Below are 27,951 nucleotides of genomic sequence, written 5' to 3' on the forward strand. Positions count from 1 at the left end.
CCACCTCAAAAAGGCATGCCCTTGCTCACAAGGGAAGCCTATAAGTCTGTATGGAGAGGTCAGTCCAGATCCATCCACATTGCTAAAGAAACAAAACAAAGCCAAAAAACAACTAACAGAACTTACTTAATTTACCAACAATGAAAGTAAATAGCATTGTCTTCACATTTACACAACACATTACAACTAAGAAAATAGAGAATACAAGTGCTCAGTGGTCTATGTTTTCCTTAGAGAAGTGAACTGAAATATATAGTGAAGCATATATAGGAAGTATTAATAAATACTTTTGCAAGCATTTTTTTTGTTTTAAAGATGCATTAAAATATAAGAATAAGTTTTAATAAGTGATATAAAATTGTGAAAAAAAATTGCCTCTGGTTGAACTCACTTCTTTCTTTCTCTTTTATTCCAGAACCTACAGATAGGTTGCCTATGCTGTTAATTGCAAATTCTGAAACAATCGAGGTTTTCTATCTCAATGGAAGTAAAATGGCAACCTTGAGCTCAGTCAATGGAAATGAAATTCATACTCTGGATTTTATTTATAATGAAGACATGATTTGTTGGATTGAATCAAGAGAATCTTCAAATCAGCTCAAATGTATCCAGATAACAAAAACAGGAAGTTTAACAGATGAGTGGACAATCAATATTCTTCAATCCTTCCACAGTGAGTATTTCAATTCATATTATATATCATCCTTTAAGGATTTCATTTACAGATCAGTAAACAGGATTCTTAGATTTTTCTAGCATAGTATTTGGCTATTGGAAACCTATATATGCAAATATGAATATGCTTAAATAAATGTATTCACTACCTGTTTTGAATATACACACACATACACATATAGTTTCATTGTTTATGTAAGTAGTAAGTTACAGTTAATTTTAATTCTTTATTTAATGCTTATTACAGTGTCATCTAAATGAGAATTGTAATTTGCCACTGAGTGATAGTTCACAATGTGATAGTGAAGGTGAGATTTTTAAAAAGCAAGAAACAGTTGATAATTATAAGCTCATCAACTGTAGTGTTAGTTAAAATGCCTTAAAACTATTAGATTTATGATAATTGGTAACAACTACCTCTGTTTGTTGACTTTTTTCTTAGCAAATCAGAGTTTTCCAAAAAAAGAGCATCTTCCAAAAGAGTGATTTGTGATTTTGATTTACTTTGATTTCTCAAGCCAGAAATTCACAAACTAGCAACTGTGCTTCCTTCATATTACTGTAAATTGAAATCACATTGTTACACAAACAAAAAAGTCCCTTCTTTTGTACTGGTGCTTGCTCGCTCTCGCTCTCTCTCTCTCTCCTGAACTCCACCCCTCCAAAATAGGAGTATAAATTTTATCTGTGCTTGCCTGAGGAAACTGTATGCATGAGAAATTCAATATATGTCCATTTATTTTATGATTTACAGAAAAAAATTATTCTTGAAAACACTGCTAACATAAAAGTTGGTAGAAAAGTAAAAAAAAAAAGTGCAGTCAGGCTAGAAGGAAAAAAAAAAGACAGTGCTTTGAAAGAATAAATGTAGTTTTCAGATGTAGAATGTTTGGTGATTTGGATTCAATAATTATATTTTATTAATATTTTTGACATACAGTTAAAGGAATTGGTTATTAATCTTTATTAAACATAAGAAAATAATACCATGTAATATGTAATAAGTATGATTATATTAAATGAATCAGTTGCAAAAATTATAAAAAATGGAATATAAAGGTATGATTGTATATAGTTAAATGAACATAAATAAATGTTTAACAAATCGAATCCAATGCTTTGAAAATCCTCTTAACATAAATAAAACAATTGCTAAAGCCATTTATTGCAACACTGGATGAAAATGCCTAGCAAAAGCAGTAAACACTGGCTATTTTCAATGATTCTATGGAAAATGATAATTCCTAATAAATAGTAAATAACAAGGGCTACCTACACAAGGAGTACTGCTGTGTGACTTGAGTATTTCAGCCATTGGCTGAGCCAGCTGTTGGGAACTGTTCAAAAAAAGGCCCCAGTCTCTGCCATGTTAGTGATTACCTTAACTAATCCAAATGCATTTGTCCTTCCCAAATGGAATGAATACTGGCAGTCAAACAGCGAGGATATTCACTAAGTTGCCAGGTAAAATTATTTTCCAGGTTAACTTAAGCAACTTTTCTACATGTGACATGCTCTATTAGTAGTAGCAATTTCTTCTGTAATATGTATTTTTAAAACAACTTTTATTTTTTTAAATTTTTTTAGTACATCTAGGGATGGTCAAGCAATTGCACATTAGAACATCTATAGAATATAATTTGTAACTTAGATTACATTTGAGTTATATGACAATTCTTGGCAAATCTAGAAAACAAAAGAGATTTTTGTTAAGCAATTCACTGAAATCCTGAATAGAACATTCATTTTGGAATTATAAATAATAAATACAATGGAAATCTTCTAATTAGGATAAATGTTTTTTGACGAAGTCAGATAAAGTCAGATTTAAGGGCGCCTGGGTGGCTCAGATGGTTAAGCATCTGCCTTCAGCTCAGGTCATGATCCCGGAGTCCTGGGATCGGGTCCCGCATCGGGCTCCCTGCTCCTTGGGAGCCTGCTTCTCCCTCTGCGTCTCTCTCTCTCTCTGTCTCTCCTGAATAAATAAATAAAATCTTAAAATAAATAAATAAATAAATAAAGTCAGATTTAAGCTACACAATTTCAGTCACTGTAGAAAAAAGTGACTAAATGTGTGGAAGTAATTTAATGATGGGAGTAGAGGAGAGGTGTGAGCAAGGCTGGGCTCCTCTATCGTTGCTTGTAAACCATGCATTTTATCAACATGTCAGCGAATAGCTGCCATTGGATATGGTGGGCTCTTCATTCATTGTGACAATTTTTGAGCTGATAATGAAGTTTGAATATTCCTTGCGTGTATAATTACATAAAATATCTGCTGTACCATATAAACAAAAATAATGAACTGATGGGAGTATGCCTGAATACCTGTCACTATCCACTCTTCCATAAATGCTTTTTTCTGAATTTGCCTGAGGAAAGCATTCTTTTTTGAAAAAAAAAATATTAAAAATTTTTTTTTCAAAAAATGACAAGGAAAGCAATCGTTACAGGTCAAACTTACTTGCATTTAAAATTTGCATAATGGTTTATTTAAACAGTTTTAGTGAAATAATAAATCTGTATTTTCTATCTCATTTCACTGGATACACACCATATTTCTGTATGTCCTTTCTGTTTTGTTGTAGAAAAAAATTTCAGCTACAGACCGCAGATATATTAGACAATCCTGAGTGGCTAGAACAAAGACAGACATGGGACAGCTAAATCTTATGTTCTTTCTTCTACATTAGAAAGGCAAATACCGGTGCTTTCAAAGAACCTCTCACATCTTCCACAAATAATATCTATGACGTGTGTGTGTGTGTGTGTGTGTGTGTGTGTGTGTGTGTGTGTAGCTAGTTAAAACCACATATTCCTGCTGGGATCTGGAATTTTAGCAAAGTGATCAGGCCACCCATTGAGTTCTTAAAAAAAAAAAAGAGAGAGAGACAGTTAAAATTAGCAAAGATGTTGATCTGAGGACACATTTCCAGAGAACTTTCAGAATTCCCTTTTTGATACCATATGCTTAATGTTGTAGGCAGTGATATTAAATTATGTCTTAATTTTTACATAAACATTAGGTGAATTTATACTTTGAAGTAAGTAAACCATTCTGATTTACAATCAGGACGCAGTCATAAAAGACTGTCCTGAACGCCTGGTAAAAAAAAAAGAAGAATAAAAAACACTCAGCACTCTTTTCCTCTATAAATTTGTAATTATTGTTAGTTCAGTTGTCAGCCTGTAAAGAACTAAATTACTATTTACTGTCATTTGGCAACATGCTTGAAACTCACCAAAGCAGATATTAAACATGTGCTAAGCCTCAATTGTTGTTTTTTTTCCTATGAATTTGGTCAAATATACCTTACACACTAGAAATGTATTCCCCTACAAATTTTGCTTCATGTTATATAGAATTTTTAAATCATTATTCTCATAGTATTTTTTGTCTAGATTCACATGTCTGCTTGTTTCATTATGGATATTAATAATCAAAGTGGGACTCTCTTGATGATTCCATCATGATGCCATACATCAAGTAGAACAAAATTTTTGGCAGGTTTTCCTAATCTACCAATCTGAAACTTGAAAATTAAAATGCTCTTTTCATGATGAATAAATAAGTCATGTACTATATTTGAAATCCATGACATCTAATTACTGAGACCTGTTTCTGTCTTAATAAACTCTATCGTGATAGAAGGAAGAAGGAAGTGAGGGAAGGAGAGAAAAGAGAAGGAAAAAAAGAAGCTATTATTTTTATGGCAAGTAGCCTAGCAAAATAATTTCTGACAGCGTTTATTTGATAATTTTTTCTCTATAAATATATTATTTCTTTCTTTTTATTTTGCATTTCCCTAAAAAATTTATGTCAAGTAAAATAGGCATTTTTTCCCTTCATATTCCTTGACCATTAGAAATTTTTAATGTTGTAGACACATTTACAGTAAGAACTTAGCATCAACTCTAAGGACAGTGAGAAGAAGGAGCATAATTAAGCAAAGTAATAAAACTAGCATGCAGCAGTTCAGTTTTTGATTAAGATTCTGGGTTTTTTAATTTTTAATTTTATTTTTTTCAGACTCTAACATCTTGTGACGTACATTTATTTTAACACTGGTTTATATTTCTATCGCCACAATATTTGGGGTAAAAGGAATGGTGAGTTGATATGGTCCTAGCTCTCATTAACTGGCTACCTGACCTTATGCAAATCGTTTTAAAATGAAAGAACTTACTCGCATAACGGCTAAGATCCTGCCCAGATTTAAACATACTTTCCCCTTCCATTACTTTGTGTTTTTCTTGTAATTTGAGATATTCCTCTGTGTGTGTGTGTGTGTGTGTGTGTGTGTGTGTGTGTGTGTGTGAGAGAGAGAGAGAGGAGGAATATTTGTTTCTTCCCCTTTTTTATCCCTTTCTTATTTTTCTCCCACCTAATCACTCATAATAGGTATACTTCAGTCTCTTTATAAAACAAGTTCCTAAAACCTGCTCCTTGGGACATCAGTTCTGTAAGACATTTTTGGAAAAATGATTTTGTCGTCAAATGGATTTAGGAAATTTTGCATGCTATGGAACCTATTGGAGATTTATATGTACATAGCATGTTAAAGATTATTCAAAACCCTTCGGTAAAGTACCTGTTTTACTTTGTGTAGCCCAGGATTTCCTTTACTTGAGTACTGAACACTTGATTGATATTTTTGTGGGTGTGTCTGTGAGTGTGTTTCTTTGGATATTTGTTTCTAAGGAGGTGGTATGAGTGTGTATATATGCCTAATATGTATTAACATCCTAAATATCTAGGGTTTTATGTTATCCGCTTTGAGAAATATTGTTTTAAAGGTCTTAGGGAGAATCACTCAGATTGGATTCTCTCATCACTTTCTTATACATTTGCTGTCTTTGTAACTAAAGCTATACAAGCTACGTGTGCAAGAAGCTATAGAGACTTCCTATAATCACAGTTTTCTAGCTTTTTCTTCCTAATGGCCCAATTACTTTTAGTCTGCACACAAAGGATATAGGGTCCAAATACCACATACTCTGAGATTATGATAACAACACCAGAGTCTGTTTCAGAATTGGAGCTGACAGGAATTAGATATGCAATAAAGGTTTGCACATATGTGAAATTCATTCCAGGAAAAGGCTTAGCCTAAAAGATCATTTGTGGTTGAGGATGATAGCAAAGAGTATATTTTAGTACTAACTTTATAATATAGACAGTGTCTGGTAACTTTTAAATTTTAACATTTTTTTTTCCAGAGTTAGGAATAATATGGAGACAAAAACATTTTGATGATAGAGGAACAATGTCAGTCAGAGAAAGACAAATATCAAATGATTTCACTCGTATGTGGAATTTAAGAAACTAAACAGATGAACACAGGGGAAGAGAGTGAGACAAACTATAAAAGATTCTTAACTATAGGAAACAAACTGAGGGTTGCTGGAGGCGATGTGGGTGGGGGAACGGGGTAACTGGGTGATGGGTATTAAGGACAGCACTTGATGGAATGAGCACTGGGTATTATATGAAACTGATGAATCACTAAATTACCGCTGAAACTAATAATATACTATATGTTAATTAAATTGAATTTAAATAAAAAAATAACAATGTCAAATAAAGAGATGATAATATAGATAGTGAAGGATTTTTAAAATGTTTATGAAATACAGGTCTAGATTAAAGAAAAACATATACTGTGTTGGGGGCATATTCATAGGTGTTCTAGTTTTCAAAAAGGTAGTATTCCATAGTGTAGTCCTGATAATTTTCTAAGTACCTCATAAAACTTAGAAGGCCTCAACTCCATTATATGGAATTCCCTTTGCTTTGATTTTGTGCTTAACAAATAACTTTCAGGTTTGGTCTCTCACCATAAATTCCTCTAGGGAAGAGTTTGTTAGGAGGGTGTCTGTTAGTAATTGTTTCACTGGAGCATCCTAACAGTAGTTGTAAATTGACAAATTGACATTATGGTTGAACTCTTGGTCTCCTGGGAGTCTGGTAAACATGAAATAATTCTCTAACGCCTACTAATCCTTTGGTGAACAACTCAAACAGCGTCCCTGAAATTGCAAATCTAATAATTAAATGTGGGCTTCAGATATTCTGTAAATCATTATCATCTTAATGACAATATTTACTTGATAATGTTATGTTTTCTTAGCAACTTTTGTTATTTTAATGTGAGAATTAATCCATAGCATTTCAATCTCCCTGTTTAAGGTGATGCTAAAGAAGATGTATCTATCTCTCTATATTAAGTGTTATTATTCAGTTTAGTTTCACTCAAAAATAGGTGGTTATGCTATATTTCCAAAACTAAATGGTAAGGAAGCCCTATGTACTACTAGTCAACATTAAGACTAATTTTCCAAAAACTCCCATGTAATAAAACACATCCTAAAATTGTGCTAGAGAGTGTTTTTAATCCTGAAAATTCACAAAAAGGCAATAACTCTATAGCCAAAGAAGCTTCTATTTAATTTTTGTTGTTGTTGGGAGATGTTATTTTGCAACAACAGCAATAATAGCAACAAAAACCTTTACTGTTTCCCTTGTGGTTTGCTAAAACAGTTCAAATTATCTGAACTGGTAAGAACAATTTATTATCCATATGAAATACCTCACCTGGCTTTAAGACTTAGTTGGTTGTTTGTGTTGTTTAAAAATATATTGATGATTTGTTTGGACTTGTGAGAGGTAGATGAAATCAAAATTATTATAAAGTGTCTGACTTCTCCTTTATAGAAGACTCACCATGTCTGAAAGAAGACTTTTTTTTCTGAATAATTTTTGGTACATCAGTCCAGGTTCTGTGCAGGGAACAGATACCTCACTATTTGAATCAGGAAGGTCTTTAATACAGAATGCTCTCAAAATTGTTGGAAGACATAGAGGAGAGAATTTTAGACTGTGCCTTTGGAAAAGACATCCAGACAACACAGAACTTTAGAGGCTACCATGATTCTCTGTACCAGAACTATGCTGGAAGTAAAAACCCACTTCTCTTGCTACCGCTGCATTGGCAGCTGCCTTTGAAGCCCTGGTAACTGGAGACTGGACATCCCCAGCTGCAATCTGGAAGCAGGAAGGCTTGTGATGCAGCCGAGGCCACTCTTGCTACGTCCACACTGCTTCCTGTCACGGACTTGGAGGACAGACACTGAGCACTACTAGAAGCAAATGTCTTATTTACAACAATCGTGCTTCCCAGTCCAAAATATTAAAATGGGCAGGAAAATAACCTCCCACTTTTACTTCCAAATTCCCAAGTGCCTGTCAGTTAGCTTCCAAAAACTTAGCTTTGAGTTTGTGTGGCAAAGATAGTTTAAGGCTTTTCAATCTCTTCAAATGGACAGAAAACAGAATGAGATTGATAGAGCAAATCCATGGTACCCAGCATAGAGTTTTGGGGGTCTTTTACCTAGAAATAGTTAATATCAATTCTTTCTTAGTTGAAATTATTTTTTTTTTTTTTGCTTTAGCATAGTTACTTACAACTTCAGTAAAACCAGTATAGGAGCTGATTATACTGTTTTGTTCTACTCCTTTGAGAATTACCATTTTTTTTAATTCACATTATGTCAGTGTGCTTTCCACAGTTTCCTATCTTTCCTTGGAATCATCAATTTACTTCAAGAAAAGACTCCCATATTTTCTCCAAATTACCTCATTAGACCCAGTCTATTATTTGTCTCCTCTCAACTAATTTCAGGAACTGGTCAAGTATTTCATCTTCCTTCATGGACATCAAAACAAAACAAAACAAAACAAAGAGTTATGTCTGGCAGGAAGAAAGATGACATCATTGAATTCTACTGACATACACATGCAGGTTTTGAAAATAATCTTTTTATTGTTTGCTTTTGTTATCACAAAGAGAGATACTTAGTTGCCCCTGAAGTTCTGAACAGGAACAACACTTTTTTAAAAAGACATTCAAAAATGAAATAAAGCTTTCTTTTAAACTTTTCTCTGTATCAGATGCAAGTTTTACTCTCTCAGAGCTTTGAGGATTTAGTTTGTAAGAAGAGTGTAACTGACTAAATTAGAATTATCATGGGTATCTCCACAAAAATTTTGAACTTGGAGGGGTGCATTATGGTTGTGATTACTCACATAAAAGGCCACTGGGAATTACAGCAGGTACTTAGATAATTTATGCATAAAGATATTTGTTCCTAAACTACAGATAATTGAGACAAAATGCTTCTGATGTGTGAATTATGCAAATTATCATCTCAGTGTTCCATCCCATTCTGTGTTAGGCCTGAGCTTTTATTTTGGGACTCTCAATATTGTCCAACCTATTTCCATGGGATGAGTTTCACACAAAATTGCAAGGAGATTCAAGGTAATTATTTTGATAAACACAAGCTCAATTTTCCAACTTTTCCCCTTGAATTATATTGGTTTATCTTGGACATATACAGTTCAGTTCCAGACCACCATAATAAAGTGAATATCACAATAAAACAAGTCAAATATTTTTGTTTGTTTCCCAGTGAATATAAAGGAAATTTTTATACTCTACTATAGTCTATTAAGTGTGCAGTAGCACCATGTCTAAAAAAACAATGTACATAACTTGCTTAAAATATACTTTATTGCTGGGGCGCCTGGGTGTAGTCAGTTAAGCCTTCAACTCTTGATTTCAGCTCAATCACGATCTTGGGGTCATCCAACCAAGCCCCACTTGGGGCTCTGCTCTCAATGCAGAATCTGCTTGAGATTCTCTCTCCCTCTCCTTTGACCCCTACTGCTCATATTCTCTCTCTCTCTCTTTCTCTAACAATAAATAAATAAATAAATCTTTATTACAAATATATATATATATATACACTTTATTGTCAAATATTGCTAACCAACACCTGAGCTTTCAGTGAGTCATAACTTTTGCTGACACAGGGTCTTGCTTCAATGCTGATGGTTGCTGGCTGATCAGTGTGGCAGTTGCTGAAAGCTGAGTTGGCTATGGCCATTTCTTAAAATAATATAGTGATGAAGTTTGCCACATCAATGGACTCTAGTTGTTTCTACCACATCTACAGTTACTTCCTCCGTTGATGTGTTGAAGCCTTTAAAGTCATCCATGAGAGTTGGAATCAACTTCTTCCAACATCTGTGAATGTTGATATTTTCACCTTTTCCCATGAATTAGAAATGTTTTAAATGGCATTCAGATTAATAAATCCCTTCCAGAAGGTTTTCAACTCATAGGCATTCCTTATTTTATTGTGCTTTGCATTATTGCACTTTGAATACATTTCATTTTTTATAAACCGAAGGTTAGTGGCAAGTTTCTAGATGTCAGTTTTCTAACTGCATTTTCTCACTTCATGTCTCTGTCTCACATTTTGGTAATTCTTCCAGTATTTCATGGTTTTTCATTATTATATTTGTTATGGAGATCTGTAATCAGTGATATTTGATGGGCTCTTGTCCTAGTTTTGGGGGCATCATGAATCACACCCATATAAGACAGTGAACTTAATTGGTAAATACGTAAATGTTCTGACTGCTCCACCAGCTGACAATTCCCCCATCTCTCTCTCTCTCTCTCTCTCTCTCTCTCCCCTCAGATCTCCCTATTCCCTGAGACATAGCAGTATTGAAATTAGTCTAATAAATAACCCTGCAATGGCTACTAAGTGTTCAAGTGAAAGGAAAATGTCACATGTCTCTCAGTTTAAATCAAAAGGTAGAAATGATTAATCTTAGGGCATGTCAAAGGCCAAGACTCGCTGGAACCTAGGATTCTTGCACCGGTTAGCCAAGTTGTAAATGCAAAGGAAAAGTTCTTGGCAGAAACGAAAAATGCTACTCCAGTGAGCACATGAGTGATAAGAAAGTGAAACAACTTTATTGCTGATATAGAGAAAGTTTTAGTTGTCTGGATAAAAGATCAAATGTTCTACAACATTCCGTTAAACTAAAACCAAAGCCAGAACAAGAACCTAACTCTCTTTAATACTAAGAAGACTGAGATGTGAGGAAGCTGCAAGGTGCAGGATAAAGGAACAAGTGCTGATAGAAGCTATAGCAAGTTATCCAGAGATTTAGCTAATATCATTAATGGAGGTAGCTACACTAAACAGATATTCAGTGTAAACAAACAGCCTTCTGTTGGAAGAAGATGCCATTTAGGACTTGCATAGGTACAGAGGAGAAGCCAATGCCCGGCTTCAAAGCTTCAAGAGATAGCCTGACTTCATGTTGGACTAATGCAGCTGGTGACTTTCAGTTAAATCCAATACTCATTTACCATTCCAAAAATCCTGGGACCCTTAGAATTACGGTACACTTCTCTACCTGTGTTCTGTAAATGGAACAGTGAAGCCTGGATGACAGTACCCATCTGTTTACAACAGGGCTTACTGAATATTTTAGGAACACTGTAGAGACCTATTGCAAAAACAAACAAACAAAAAAAACAGAACACCAACAACAAAAAAAACAAGAATTCTTTCATCATATTACTGCTCACTGACAATGCACCTGGTTACCCAAGAGCTCCGCTAGGGGTGTACAACAAGATTAATGTTGTTTTCATGCCTACTAACACAGCATCCATTCTGCAGCCCATGGATCAAGGAGTAATTTTGATTTTCAAGTCTTACTATTTAAGAAATAATATTTCTTTTTTTAAAGATTTTATTTATTTGACAGAGAGAAGGCACAAGCAGGGGAAACATCAGGCAGAAGGAGAGGGAGAAACAGGCTCCCTGCTGAGCAGGGAGCCCGACATGGGGCTCAATCTCAGGACCTTAGGATCATGACTTGAGCTGAAAGCAGACGTTTAATTGACAGAGCCACCAAGGCACCCCAAGAAATATATTTCTTAAGGCTATAGTTGCCATAGACAGTGCCTCCTTTGATGGATATGAGCAAAGCAATTGAAACCCTTCTGGGAAGGATTTACCATTTTGGTTGCCATTAAGAAGTAGAGCCTGAAGATGTGACTGAATTTCCGCATTATTATGATAAAACTTGAATGGGTGAAGAGTTGCAAAGAAAGTGGTTTCTTGAGGTGGAACCATGGTGAAGATGCTGCAAAGATTGGTGAAATGTCAACAAAGTAGCTAGAATATTACATAAACTTAGGGGATAAGGCAGTAGCAGGGTTTGAAAGGATTGACTCCAATTTTCAAAGAAGTTCTACTGTGCACAAAATGCTATCAAATAGCATTGCATGCTACAGAGAGGCTGTTGGTAAAAGGAAGAGTCCATCAATGTGGCAAACTTCATCATTATCTTATTTTAAGAAATGGCCACAGCCACCTCAACCTTCACAACTGCCTCTCTGATCATCTAGCAACCATCAGCATTGAAGCAAGACCTTCTGTCAGCAAAAGTTATGACCCCTGAAAGCTCAGGTGTTCGTTAATATTATTTGGCAATAAAGCACATTTTAATTAAGGTATATACATTGTTTTTTTTAGACAGAATGCCATTGCACACTTAATAAACCACATTAGAGTGTAAAAAATAACATTTATATGCACTGGAAAACAAAAAAAATTATATTTGACATGCTTTTTGCAATACTCGCTTTATTGTGGTGGTCTGGAACTGAACTCATGATATATCCAAGGTATGTCTATAGCTCATATTGAATGAAGCATCAGATTTATTTCTAGGCATCATTATATAAAGTTTAAAAGTATTGAAAGATTATTATAGCCAGATATTCAACAAATACATAATTTTCTTAGGGTTTCTGCTAGAACTTTAAAAAAAAAACATTACTTTTAAACTAATAATATTGATATTAGATCCAAGTAGTATCAGCATATGAGAACCAAAGTTTTAAAAATAGGTGTTTTCTTATCCAAAATTAGATCTAAGATGGGCATTGAGTTTTAGGGGATGCATATGCCTTATATATGCCTTATTTATTTATTTTAAATTATTTTGAAAAACAAATAAAATTTCAGAATTTTTTGTTAGCAATTATTTTGTTTATAGATTACAGTATGTATTGAGTATTTCATGGTTCTGAATGCTAGGAACTGAATGTTTGTGTACCCTCAAAATTCATAATGTTGAAGCCCTAATCCCCAACGTGGTGGTATCTGGATGTAGGCTCTTTGAGAGGTAATTAGGTTCAGGTGAAGTCATAAGATTAGATTCCCCCAAGATGGGATTAATACCATTATAGAAGAGGAGATGACCAGAGATCTCTCTCTCTTCCATATGAAAATGCAGAAAGAAGATGGTGTCTGAAACTGAAAGAGAGCTCTCTCTAAATACAAAAATCAGCTGGCACCCTGAAATTGGACTTCCCACAATCGAGAACTGTGGGAAATAAATCTGTGTTAAGATATCCAGGCCAAGGCATTTTGTTATAGGCACTCAAAGTGACTAAAACCTTCTCTTTTCTTCATTCTAAAAATAGAAGTACATTTATTTCTTCGTGTATCCCTCTGGAGTGTCATGGGACAAATCCCCAGAAAAAGACAGAAAGACAGACAAACAAAAAAACACTCTTCTTCTATGTATACAGTTCTTAAGCTAACATTAGAATCAGATGTCTGAAGTGGAGGACTGTAAATTTGTCACTGTGGTGATTGACTAAATCTGGATTTCTCCTGTGTTATTCTTTAATTCAGAGATGCTCTAAAACCTTCAAGATGCATCACTGTAAATCCTAGAAATAATCTCCACCCACGTCAAATAAATTAAACTGATCATTTGTGATTGTTTTTGACTCTTGGGCTTAACTTTTAAATTTTTTAAAATAAAATAAATAAATAGAAACAGTCCAAAGGTATTTATTGTTTTTTTTATTATGTATGTGTCTCCAAAGAACTCATGCCATTTCATTACCATCATGTAATTAATCTTAACAGTAGAATAAGTTTAATCTAAAATGTTTGCTAGTAGTGAACATGACTGAGGAAACATCTTACAAATATTTGGTCTTTGGGTTTCTCACTTGGAATTTTTTTTTTTTTTTTTTTTACCAGACCCAATGCAACTGATAACATTGGTCCAACTAAACTTCTATTTACAGAATCAGTCCACTAGAAATACATCAGTACATTTTCTTCTCTTATTGTACATTGGAACTAATAACGCAGGAAAACATACCATTTTTTATTTGTTTTGTTTCAGATTCTGGGTCTGTCACTTGGGTAGATTAAGAAATATGACAATAATAATATTATAATGTTATATAAGATAAAATATGATAATTGCATTATATATCATATAAATACATAGTAATAATCATCATTTAATCAAAAGTTTGTGTTTTTAGGGGCGTCTGGGTGACTCAGTCAGTTAAGCATCCGTCTTCGGTTCAGAACAATGATCCCAGGGTCCTGAGATCGGGCCTGCATTGGGCTCCCTGCTCAGCAGAGAGCCTGCTTCTCCTTCTCCTCCCTGCTCCTGCTCTTTCTCACAGTCTCTGTCTTTCTCCCTCCTATAAATCAATAAAATCTAAAAAAAAAAAAAAGTTTGTGTTTTTAGGGATATGCGTCAAAAAGGTAATCTAAAGTAATCTAATATGTACAACCAGAAGAAGTCAAGGTAACCAGTAATCTCAGAGACAAACTATGGCCAAGGTGCCAATAAATTCCTAATCAAAGCTGTGAAGCTCTGAGAGTCATAAAATGATTCTTGGGACGCATAGACAACAAAGAAGGACTGTAGAAAATTGGAAGCAGTAAGGCTGTAGAAGTTAAGATGTGGCAGTTTTAATGCAAAAGTGGATGTGATGGCATTTCATCCCCAGTACAACATTTTGTCAGGAGAGTGTTCTGATCTTTGCTTTATTATCCCTTCTTATTCACTTAGGCTCACCAGTTGTCATTATTCTTCCAACTGTTATATGGCACTATCATCCCTCAACTATTCCTGCAAATTGCTATCTGCCCAATTATGCTTTCATAATAGTACTCGTCCACATTAAATAATGTAAATCTTTCTTATATACATCTTTCCTGGGTAAAGAATAGTGACTTGCCAAATTTGAGCTCACAGGTAAAATCAAGGAAAATATTGCAGCTGATCAAAGAACAAAGGAGCTGTGACTTAAGATGACCCCCAAACTGATTGAGTTAGAGATGAGGGCACAGATTTTAGGCAGGAGGTTCTTGAGCAAAGACTAGCATGAATAGAACAGCAGTATTGCTTTGGAAACATTTACTGGGAACTTACCTGGGCTGAACACAATTCTAGGTTTGGGGAATATAGCAGTGAATAAGATATACAGAATCTGGTGGCATGGGGCTTACATTTTAATGTGAGGAGATAGTGAAGTACTAAATAACTAGTTAATTTCTATCAGTGATGAATGTTACAAAGAAAATGAAAATAGGGCAATGGTATTGACTGGTGGGGATGAGTCACTGTGTGTGGAGGGGGAGTGAGGTGGTATTTTTAATATCCGCTTGTCAAGAGAGGCTTTTCTGAGAAACTGGCATTTGAGCAGACACCTGAATGAAGCGAGAGCCCAAACCATGCACATTCAGCTAATCTTCTCTTGAAGATCAAGTACAAATGTCCTAAGGTAGAAGATTTCTTTGCAGATTCAAGAAAAAGTAAGGAGGCCAGTGTGATTGGACCAGAGTAAGCAAGGCAGATATGAGGTGGAAGGGAGTTTAAAAACCTAAGTGAGGTTAAAGACTGGATTTTATGCAACTGTGGCAAGAAGTCTTCGGAGATTCTAAGGAGAGGAGTGATATTTTGGAAAGTAAAAATATAGACTTAGATTATTTGTTCCATTTCTTTGAAAAATGTTGATGGTATTTTGACAGGGATTGCCTTAAATGTGTAGAGTGCTCTAGATTTGTATGGAACTAGAAAAGACCCTGAATAGCCAGAAGAATGTTGAAAAAGAAAAGCAAAGCTGGCGGCATCACAATTCCGGACTTCAAGTTCTATTACAAAGCTGTCATCATCAAGACAGTATGGTACTGGCACAAAAACAGACACATAGATCAATGGAACAGAATAGAGAGCCCAGAAATGGACCCTCAACTCTATGGTCAACTAATCTTCGACAAAGCAGGAAAGAATGTCCAGTGGAAAAAAGTCTCTTCAACAAATGGTGTTGGGAAAATTGGACAGCCACATGCAGAAGAATGAAACTGGACCATTTCCTTACACCACACACAAAAGTAGACTCAAAGTGGTTGAAAGACCTAAATGTGAGACAAGAGTCCATCAAAATCCTAGAGGAGAACACAGGCAGCAACCTCTTCGACCTCAGCCACAGCAACTTCTTCCTAGAAACATCGCCAAAGGCAAGGGATGCAAGGGCAAAAATGAACTCTCGGGATAAAAAGCTTTGCACAGCAAAAGAAACAGTCCACAAAACCAAAAGACAACCGACAGAATGGGAGAAAATATTTGCAAATGACATATCAGATAAAGGGCTAGTATCCAAAATCTATAAAGAACTTATCAAACTCAACGTCCAAAGAACAAATGATCCAGTCAAGAAACGGGCAGAAGAGGGCGCCTGGGTGGCTCAGTCAGTTAAGTGACTGCCATCGGCTCAGATTGTGATCCTGGAGTCCCGGGATCGAGTCCCACATCAGGCTGAGTGCTCAGCAGGGAGTCTGCTTCTCCCTCTGACCCTTCCCCCTCTCACGTGCTCTCTCTCTCTCTCATTCTCGCTCTCTCAAATAAATAAAATCTTTAAAAAAAAAAAAAGAAATGGGCAGAAGACATGAACAGACATTTCTCCAAAGAAGACATCCAAATGGCCAACAGACACATGAAAAAGTGCTCAACATCGCTCGGCATCAGGGAAATCCAAATCAAAACCTCCATGAGATGCCACCTCACACCAGTCAGAATGGCTAAAATTAACAAGTCATGAAATGACAGATGTTGGCAGGGATGCAGAGAAAGGGGAACCCTCCTACACTGTTGGTGGGAGTGCAAGCTGGTGCAGCCACTCTGGAAAACAGTATGGAGGTTCCCCAAAAATTTGAAAATAGAGCAACCCTATGACCCAGCAATTGCTCTAATGGGTATTTACCCCAAAGATATAAATGTAGGGATCCAAAGGGCTATGTGCACCCCAATGTTTATAACATCAATGTCCACAATAGCCAAACCATGGAAAGAGCCAAGATGTCCATCAACAGATGAATGGATAAAGAAAGTGTGATATATATGTGTGTGTGTGTGTATACACACACACACACACACACACACACACACACACACACACTGGAATATTATGCAGCCATCAAAAAAACCCGAAATCTTGCCCAATCTTGCCCTTTGCAACAACATAGATGGAACTAGAGGGTATTATGCTAAGTGAAATAAGTCAATCAGAGAAAGACATGTATCATATGACCTCACTGATATGAGGAATTCTTAATCTCAGGAAATAAACTGAGGGTTGCTGGAGTGGTGGGGGGTGGGAGGGATGGGGTGGCTGGGTGATAGACATTGGGGAAGGTATGTGCTATGATGAGCGCTGTGAATTGTGTAAGACTGTTGAATCACAGATCCATACCTCTGAAACAAATAATGCATTATATGTTTAAAAAAAAAAGAAGATAGTAGGAAGGGAAAAATGAAGGGGCGGAATCGGAGGGGGAGAAGAACCATGAGAAACTATGGACTCCAAGAAACAAACTGAGGGTTCTAGAGGGGAGGTGGTGGGGAGATGGGTTAGCCTGGTGATGGGTATTAAAGAGGGCATGTGTTAAATGGAGCACTGGGTGTTGTGCACAAACAATGAATCATGGAACACTACATCAAAAACTAATGATGTAATGTATGGTGATTAACATAACATAATAAAATTAAAAAAATATATAGACTTAAGATTTAGACTAAAACTTGTTTATTAAAACCCTGAGGAAGAAACAACAGAAATGTATGTTGGTGTCATCTCCTGGATGGTGTTCATGGTAAGATGTTACAAAGAGAAACACTCCATAAAGTTTTGATCTAAAATTGAGCTGAATTTCAGCAAACGTAGATATTTATAAAAATATCAGTGATATCATTTTGAAAGCATTAGCACAGGAGAGTAAATTCCAAGAATCTTTTCAGTTTGTTAAAACTTTTTTTATCACTGACAATCAAGTGTAAGATAGAACTCAGACTATAAAGAGAACTGTTTTCTTCTTCGGTGTCCTGATATCATCTGGTTTTTACAAAGATCCCTTGGTTGAAAGATCAGTGAAGAAGCTATTGCAGCAATCCAAAGGAGAGAAAACAGTGTCTTGACTAAGGAGAGTAATACTAGAGATGGAAAGAAATGTATCATTTCAGGTGAAGCTCTTAAGATGTGTGATAGATTTAGTCTGGGATGAAGTGAGGACCAATAAAACTAAAACAAAGGATGAATCATTTGAATTATGAGTCAAATAAGAATGCAAAATTTTGCCTAGTGGGAAAAACACTTGTGCAAACTGGTTTTGTTTTTTGTTTGCGTGTTTGTTTTGTTTTGTTCATTTTTACTGTAGAGAGAGAATAACACTTGCATCTTTTCGAAGTATGTTCACCATAGGAAGTAAGATTGGTTTTTAATGTGGGTTAGACGTTGTAATTGAGAAATAGTGGAAGAGTGAAAGCTAGGCAATCTTCTGTTCCTTCCTCACAAGAGAAAACATAACACTGAAGACTTGTGCAACTACCTAATATTGGCTCACCATTTCATGTTAGAAGCACCTTCCTTGTCTTTTCTCATAAAGACATGCACAGAGTGTATGTAGAACTTTGTGACTATTCGTATAAAGAACAGGCCTTGATGATCATTTTGACTACATTTCATGTGTTTAAGAAACAGAGTTGGAGCCTAGGAAGAGGCAGTCTTTCATTAGTTAAAGGAAAAGGAGAAGGCTCTGTAATATGCCAGAGTCTCTTCTTTATTAAGGATGTGCCTGCCCACAGTACACACAAATTAAACTTCTATAATACCATTTTAATTATTATACCAAACAGGCAGAGGCTTTGTTTACTCAATTCAGTTTATTTAATGTCATGGAGGGATAAAGTGAGTACATGCTTCTTGATAAAGATTATGGTGACATATAAAAATAAATGTAATTACATCTTATCATCCAGTGAGCATTTTCAAATGTTCTGGCAAAGAAATATGATATAAAACTTAAATGTTAATTTACCACTTAAACCAAGAGACACATAAATCAAAGAAAACAGATAGTTTCTTTACAATCTTACCATTTTTTTAAATTTTATTTTTACCTGCTCTTCTCTGTATTTACATTATAAGCAATATAACTCTCTTTAGTGAAGGCAACATCACAACTTGAGGGACAATCTTTGTGTGGAAATAAAAATGCTAAGTTAAAATATTCATAATATACAAAAAGAAAAGACGTGGATAGAAGCAATCTGTGTTTGGAATGTTTCTGATTTTCTGTGATGTCTTCAAATTTTCTCTCATTCTTGGCTTCTTCATCTAAGCTAGACCATAACTTACATGTATTCCTTATATATTTAATTTTGACAAAGGAAATATATATAGTATATACTGCATAGGCTCACCTTTGTTCCGATACTCTTTGAAGCCACCATCTCTTTCTTGGAATTTACAGAATCTTCCTAACTGGTCACCTGCTTTCAGACGTATCCCTTTCATCCACACAACAGCTAGAATGATCTTTTTAAAAAGCTAAACAGACATCTAAATTTCTGCTTGAAACTGTCCCCAGGGATTTTCCATTAAACACTGCAGATTGAACAAAAGTGTTTATTTTTTGGAAATCTCCTGTAAATGCTATAAAAGGAAATGTCTTTTATTTTACTAATCCAAAAAGAAAGAAAGAGGAGACAAAGCATGTGAGATAATTTTGGATAATAAGGAGCAGATGATTAAATGATAAATGAATTATGTTTAATGTTTCTCTGCTTTGCTGAGTGCAGATGGGATGCCAAGATGAAGAACCCCAGAGAGGCTCAAAAATTAGAGTCTGGTCACCTTAAAGGTGGGGTTATAGGATAGGAGTAGTAATAAGTGGATTAGTTTAGAACGTGTTTTGAGAACAGCTCGGCTCCTAGATCCCCTACCCTAGTCTCCACAGTGAGGCAACCTCTTATCCCCTACATCAGCAGAAAATGAGATGTTTGATTTCTGACATACTTAAATGATAAATGTCTGGACTGATTAAAAAAAAAAAAAAAAGCCCCAGGATTATGGCTATGGAACAAGCTATACAGATTGGAACAAGGGGATGTCAGACAACTGGAAGGATGTCAAAAGCAAAAAAAAAAAAAAAAAGACATTAATAGATGAGTGTATTTTTTTGTTTTGTTTTGGCTTTTTTTTTTTTCATTTAGGGAGAAGTTTTAGAGTTCTTTTGTAGGATTATGCAATAATAAATTATACCAAAGGAAAAAACAGCAAGAAAAAATGGAACTCTAAAAAAGCAAGTTATTCAGGGAAGGAAGTATGAAACTTTTCTTTGCTTTTCAAAAAAAATTTATGTAGTCATAATTATATAAACATTGAATATTAATATCACTAAAATTAAGATTGTGGGAGGATGAAGGGAGAGAAAGCATGAATGCATATCTGTATGTATGTGTGGAGGGGTATAAAATTAAATCCTAATCTTGTGTAACAAAAAGCCTATAGATTATACAAATAACTTTAAAAACACTAAAATTATAGTAGAAACATGCTATATAGAATTATGTAAGTGAATACAGTTGAGATAGATAAAACAATTAGAAGAGTAGAGGTGAAGTAGGCACCGCTACATTTTACTGTCAGCCCTGATGGGGTATTTGACTTTTTAAATCATGTACATTTACAGCAAGATAAAGATAAAAATTGCATTTAAAATAAAATATGCAGCCATCAAAAGGAATGAGATCTTGCCATTTGCAACGACGTGGATGGAACTGGAGGGTGTTATGCTGAGTGAAATAAGTCAATCAGAGAAAGACATGTATCACATGACCTCACTGATATGAGGAATTCTTAATCTCAGGAAACAAACTGAGTGTTACTGGAGTGGTTGGGGGTGGGAGGGATGGCGTGGCTGGGTGATAGACATTGGGGAGGGTATGTGCTACGGTGAGCGTTGTGAATTGTGCAAGACTGTTGAATCACAGATCTGTACTTCTGAAACAAATAATGCAACATATTTTAAGAAAAAAGGAAAAGAAGAAGATAACAGGAGAGGAAGAAAAGGGGAGTATGTCAGAGGGGGAGACGAACCATGAGAGATGATGGACTCTGAAAAACTGAGGGTTCTAGAGGGTAGGGGGGTGGGGGGATGGGTTAGCCTGGTGATGGGTATTGAGGAGGGCACGTTTTGCATGGTGCACTGGGTGTTATGAACAAACAATGAATCATGGAACACTGCATCAAAAACTAATGATGTAATATATGGTGATTAACATAACAATAAAAAAATTAAAAAAAAAATAAAATAAAATAATCTCCTGGTTTTTCAATATAATTTTTATGAAATCTACTCATCTACTGTAGTTTGTGTACACCTGCCAGTCTATTACCTCATCTATTGTCATTCATTCGTATTTTAGCTATGATATAGCTCCTCACATCCCTGCTCTCATTTTGAGAATACACCAGATTCAGTCCTGCTTGGTAGGCTATGCCCTCAAATCTCCACATGGTCAACCATCTTATTTTGAACTTAGTTAAAATACTATCCTTCTAAGGGTACCTCCTCTGACCAGTCACTCCATAAGTCATTAATACTCTCTGACACTGCCCTTCTTGAGAGGGGACTGTGTAAGAGACCCATACCTTGATCATGCCCAAATATAGTTGTTTCAGCCCAGAAGAACACTGTAAAAATAAAGCAAAAATTTTCAAGAGAAATAAGAAAAGTTATCTTTAAATCTCCCAGGGTTCATTTATGAGCATTTATAGAGTATCCTCTGTTTTAGTATTAATCCACACTACAGGTAATTTAAAGGAACCAAACCAGTTGTCTATAGAGACAATTTAGTTCAGATCTGCTTCTATAAATGGTATCCAAGTGATAGGAAGCCAATAAAATCTATCTCTAAAAACTACAGTAGTTATCTACTGCTGCATAACAAATTACCCCCAAACTTAGTGGCTTAAAAAGAGCACCTATTATCTTATACTTTCTGTGTGTCAGAAATTCAGGAGTTGCTTAGCTAGGTGATTGGCATAAGGTTTCTCTTGAGGTTGTAATCAAGATGTTAGCCAGGACTGTTAACAGGCATCCAGTAATTTAACTGGGCTGGAAGATTTATTTCCAAGCTCATTCTTGTGACTATTGGCAGTAGGTATCCGTTCCCTGCAAAATGGGCCTCTGCACAAGGTTGCTTGAGTATCCTCATAGCATGGCATTTGGCTTCCACCAGAGTGATCCAAAGAGAAAGAGGAAAAGGGAAGTTATAATGCCTCTTATGGCTTATCTTTGGAATCACACTCTGTCATTTTTACCACATTCTATTCAATACAAAAAGTCACAAAGAATATCTTGCACTCAAAGGGAAGAGAATTAAGCTTCATCTCCTGAAAGGAACAGTATCAAAACATTTGTGGGTATATTTTAAAATTATCAAACCCATTAAGTGTCTACCTTATCATTAATTATTTATGATTTTATCTAGTAACATGCCATTCCCTAGTAGTAAATATGACAAGAACACACAAAGACATAAACTAAAGGGTAACGTTTTAGTCCTTCTGCCTCTGGAAGGCAGCTAATATTCATGGAATACTTACCGCATGTCATTGTGTTGGATTCTTAATATTTGTTTTCTGATTTAATCTCCTCACCACTTTGTAAATTGGATATTATGTTCATTGAATATAAGAACAATGACTTTTATAGATATTAGTGACTTTCTCAAGAACATACTTTAAGTAGAGGGTTAGACTGAAATAAATTATATATACTGTTTGCTTTGGTGGAGTCACACTAGTGATTTGATCCAGTTTGGCTACAGACAAGTTTTGTTTGATACATATAATGCCTTACAATTTTTAAAAATTACTTTGCCATATTTAAAAATTGGGAGACTTCAAATGAAATCCAAAAATCCACATTTTGGGCTTCTTTGTTATTTTATTTATTTTTATTGTCCCCGTTTTCTCTTTTTAACTGAAAGACATTAATATACAATTTAGTTTCAGATCTATGACATAGTACATATTTATATACATTACAAAATGGTCACATCCGCTTACCATCTGTCACCATGCAAAGTTGTTACAATATTATTGACTCTATGCCCTATGCTGTACATTACATTGCATCCCCGTGTCTTATTTATTTTATGACTGGAATACTGTACCTCTTAATCCCCTTCACCTATTTCATCCAACCTCCCACTTCCCTAACCTTCTTTTTTTTTTTTTTTTTAAAGATTTATTTATTCATTTGACAGAGAGAGACACAGCGAGAGAGGGAACACAAGCAGGGGGAGTGGGAGAGGGAGAGGGAGAAGCAGGCTTCCTGCCGAGCAGGGAGCCCGATGCGGGGCTCGATCCCAGGACGCTGGGATCATGACCTGAGCCGAAGGCAGATGCCTAACGACCGAGCCACGCAGGCGCCCCTCCCTAACCTTCTTGAAAATCATCACTTTATTCTCTGTCTGTTTTTGTTTTGTTTTGTTTGTTTGTTTGTTTTTTTAGATTCTACATTTAAGTGAAGTCATATGGTATTGATCTTTCTAGGATTTATTTCATTTAGTGTAATGTACTCTAGGTCCATCCATTTTGTCACACATGACAAGATATATATATATTTTTTAATGGTTGAGTAATATTACACTGCATGTTTACACCATATCTCCTTTACCCATTCATCTATTTTTTTTTAAGATTTTATTTATTTATTTGACAGAGAGAGAGAGACAGGAGAAAGGGAACACACCTAGGGGAGAGGGAGAAGCAGGCTTCCCGCTGAGCATGGAGCCTGATGTGGGGCTCGATCCCAGGACCCTGGGATCATGACCTGAGCCAAAGGCAGATGCTTAACTGACTGAGCCATCCAGGCGCCCCTACCCATTCATCTATTGATGGACATTTAGGTTGTTTCCATGCCATGATTATTGTAAATAATGTTGCAGTGAACATAGGGGTGCATATGTCTTTTCAAATCACTGTTTTCAGTTTCTTTGCATAAATACCTAGAAGTGGAATTGTTACATCATATGGTAGTTCTATTTTTCATTTTTTTAGAAACCCCAATACTATTTTCCATAGTGACACACCAGTTTACATTCCCCACAAACAATGCACAAGGGCTCCCTTTTCTCCACATCCTTTCTAACCCTTGTTATTTTTTTGTTTTTTTGATAAGAGATATTCAGACACGTATGAGGTGATATCTCATTGTGGTTTTGATTTGCATTTCCCTGATGATTAGTGATGTTGAGCATACTTTCATGTGTCTGTTGGCCATCTGTGTATCTTTGGGAAAATGTCTATTCAGATCCTCTGCCCGTTTATTAATCAGATTAGTTGCTTATTTGATATTGGTTTATGAGTTCTTTATATATTTTTGGATGGTAACCCCTTATTAGATATATCATTTGCAAATATCTTCTCCCATTAATACATTGACTTTTCTTTTTGTTGATGGTTTCCTTTGCTGTGCAAAAGCTTTTTACTTTGATGTGGTCCTGTGTTTTTTTTTTTTAATTTTTGTTTTTATTGCCCTACCCTGAGGATAGAGTTTAAAAATATATGTATCACTAAGACCAATGTCCAAGAGCTTAATACCTATTTTTTTCTAGGAGTTCTATGGTTTCAGGTTTTATTTTTAAGTCTTTAATCCATTTTAAGTTTATTTTTGTATATGATGTTAGAAATTAGTCCACTTTCCTTCTTTTGCATGTAGTTGTCTAGTTCTCCCAACACCATTTATGGAAGACACTGTCTTTTTTCCATTGTATATTCTTGCTTCCTTTGTTATAGACCAATTGACCATATAAGCATAGGTTTATTTCTGGGCTCTCTATTCTGTTCCATTGATCTATTGGATCTGTTTTTATGCCAGTATCATAATGTTTTGATTAATATAGCTTTGTAGTATAGTTTGAAATTCAGGAGCATGATACCTGTGGCTTTTGTTCTTCATTCCCAAGATTGCTTTGGCTATTTGGTGCTTTTTGTGGTTCCATACAAATTTTAGGATTATTTATTCTAGTTCTGTGAAAATATATGTTGGTAGCTTGATAGGGATTGTACTGAATCTATAGATTGCATGGATAGTACAGACATTTTAATAATATTAATTTTTCCAATCTATGAGCATAATTTATCTTTCTGTTCCTTGTGTCATCAGTTTGTGTCATCAGTGTCTTAGAGTTTTCAGAGTATAAGTCTTTCACTTTGTTGATTCAGTTTATTCCTCCATATCTTACTCTTTATAATGTCATTATAAATGGGATAATTTCCTAAATTTCTTTATCTGATAGTTCATTTTTAGTATATAGAAATGCAATAGATATATGTCTATTGATTTTGCATTATGCAGAATTCATTTATTAATTCTAATGGTTTTGAGATAGAGGCTTTAGAGGTTTTTTTTTTAATGTATAGTATTATGTCATTTAAAAATAGTAACAGTTTAACTTTTTCCTTAACAATTCTCCTTAACAATTTGAATGACTTTTATTTCCCTTTTCTTTTTCCTTTTTTTTTAATTACAAGAAAACTACTTTATTATTTTTTAAATTTTAATTCCAGTGTAGTTAACATACAGTGTTATATTAGGTTCAGGTGTACAATGTAGTGATTCAACAATTCTATACATTACTCAGTGTTCCTCGTGATAAGTATACTCTTAATCTGATAACCAGTTTGTCTCTTTTTTGGTTTGTCTCTTTATTCTTTGCTTTTGTTTGTTTGTTCTGTTTCTTAAGTTCCATGTATGAATGAAATCATATGGTATTTGTGTTTCTCTGACTGGCTTATTTCGCTTAGCACTGTAATATCTCTAGATCTATCCATGTTGTTGCAAATGGAAGGATTTCATTCTTTTTTATTGCTGAGTAGTCTTCCATTGTATATATGTACATATGTATGTGTGTACACACACACTACATCTTCTTTATGCATCCATCTATTGATGGACACTTGGGCTGCTTTCATAATTTAGTTGTTTATCAATAATGTTACAGTAAACATGAGGGTGCGTGTATTTTTTTGAATTAGTGTTTTCATATTCTTTGGGTAAATACCCAGTAGTAGAATTACTGGATTATATAGTAATTATATTTTTAATTTTTTGAGGAATAGCCATACTGTTTTCCATAGTGGCTGCACCAGTTTGCATTTCCATCAACAGCGCACAGGTTTTTGGTTTTTGGTTTTCCCCACATCCTTACGAGCACTTGTTTTTTCTTGTATTCTTGATTTTAACCATTCTGACTTACATTTCCCTGATGATTAGTGATATTGAGCATTTTGTGATATTGAGCACATAACCAACATGTGGCTGTTGGTTAAATGTATGCCTTTTTTGGAGAAATATCTGTTGCTGTCTTATGCCCATTTTTAATTGGATTAGGTCTGGGTTTTTTGGTGCTGAGTTGCATACGTTCCTTATATATTTTGAATACTAATTCTTTATCAGTTGTGTCATTTGTAAAGATCTTCTCCCTCCAGTAGAATGTCTGTTAGTTTTACTGTTTTCTTTGCTGTGCAGAAGCTTTTTATTCTGATGTAGTCCCAGTAGTTTGTTTTTCCTTGTTTCACTCACTTCAGGATACATATCTAGAAAAATGCTGCTATGGTCGATGTCAAAGAAATTGTTGCCTTTGCTCTGTACTAGGATTTTTATGCTTTCAGGTTTCATATTCAGGTCCGCAATTTATTTTGAGTTTATTTTTATGTATGATGGAAGAAAGTGGTCCAGTTTCATTCTTTTGCATGTAGCCGTCCAGTTTTCCTGACAAAGGAGGAAGATACTTTTTGTTTGTTTTGTTTCTTGTTGAAGAGACTGTCTTTTTCCCATTGCCTATTTTTGCCTCCTTTGTTGAAGATTAGTTGAGCATATAAGCATAGGTTTATTTCTGGGCTCTCTATTCTGTTCTGTTGATTTTTGTGTCTGTTTTTGTGCCAGTACCATATTGTTTTGATTACTACAGATTTATAGTATATTTTGAAATCTGGGATTGTGATACCTCCAGTTTTGTTCTGCATTTTCAAGATTGCTTTTGGTGTTTTTTGAGGTCTTTTATGGTTCCATACACATTTTAAGATTGCTTGTTCTGGTTCTGCAAAATATGCTGTTGGTATTTTGATACGGAATGAATTAAATCTGTAAATTGCTTTGAGTAGTATAGACATTTTAACAATATTTGTTCTTTCAATCCATGAGCATGGAAAGTCTTCCTATTTCTTTGTTTTGTCTTCAATTTCTTTCATCAGTGCTTTATAGTTTTCAGAGTACAGATCTTTCAACTCTGGTTAAGTTTATTAGGTATTTTATTATTTTTGATACAATTAAAATGGTATCACTTTCTTAATTTTTCTTTCTGCTGCTTCATTATTTGTGTACGGAAAGGCAGAAGATTTCTATACATTGATTTTGTATCCCACAACCTTACTGAATTCATTTTTATATATAGTGTCTTCTCATCTGCAAATATTGAAGTTTTTATTTTTTCCCTACCAATTTGGATGGCTTTTATTTCCTTTTGTTATCTGATTGCTGTGGTTAGGACTTCCAATATTATGTTGAAAAAAAAGGGTGAAAGTGAATGCCCTTGTTTTGTTCCTGATCTTAGGAGACAATCTCTGCTTTTCCATCATTAAGTATGATATTAGCTGTGGGTTTTTCTTATAAGAACTTTATTATGTTGAGGTAGGTTCCTTCTAAACCTACTATGTTGAGGGTTTTATCATCAATGGATATTGTACTTTGTTAAGTGTTTTTTTCTCCATTTATTGAAATGACCATATGGTTTGTATCCTTTCTCTTGTTGATGCAGTGTGTCACTTTGATTGATTTGCAAATACTGAACCACCCTCACATCCCAGGAATAAATCCCACTCAATTGCAGTGAGTGATTTTTTTATGAATTGTTGGATTGGGCTTGCCAATATTTTGTTGAGAATTTTTGCCTGTATGGTCATTAGATATATTGGCCGAAGGTTCTCTTTTTTAGTGATCTCTTCATCTGGTCTTGGTATCAGGGTAATGCTGGCCTCAAAGAATGACTTTGGAAGGTTTTCTTCCTCTCCTATTTTTTGGAATAGTTTGAAAAGAATAGGTATTAACTTTTCTTTAAAAGTTTGGTAGAATTCACCTGTGAAGACTTCTGTTCCTGGATTTTGTCTTTCTTTCTTTCTTTCTTTCTTTCTTTCTTTCTTTCTTTCTTTCTTTCTTTCTTTCTTT

The 27,951-nt window shown here is 34.9% G+C and overlaps 1 protein-coding gene across 1 annotated transcript in view; it reads left to right on the forward strand.

Annotated features, from left to right (window-relative positions):
- The window catches only part of LRP1B (LDL receptor related protein 1B), a 1,894,461-nt gene that overhangs the window by 893,665 nt on the left and 972,845 nt on the right, over window positions 1-27,951 (forward strand). The window contains exon 6 of the mRNA XM_073905704.1: window positions 416-673. Within this exon, the coding sequence (XP_073761805.1) occupies window positions 416-673 (258 nt within the window). The remainder of the gene's footprint in view (window positions 1-415; window positions 674-27,951) is intronic.

This window comes from Callorhinus ursinus, unplaced genomic scaffold, assembly GCF_003265705.2.
Source record: "Callorhinus ursinus isolate GAN/ISIS: 27379988/994484 unplaced genomic scaffold, GSC_fseal_2.0 scaffold2, whole genome shotgun sequence".
NCBI lineage: Eukaryota > Metazoa > Chordata > Mammalia > Carnivora > Otariidae > Callorhinus > Callorhinus ursinus.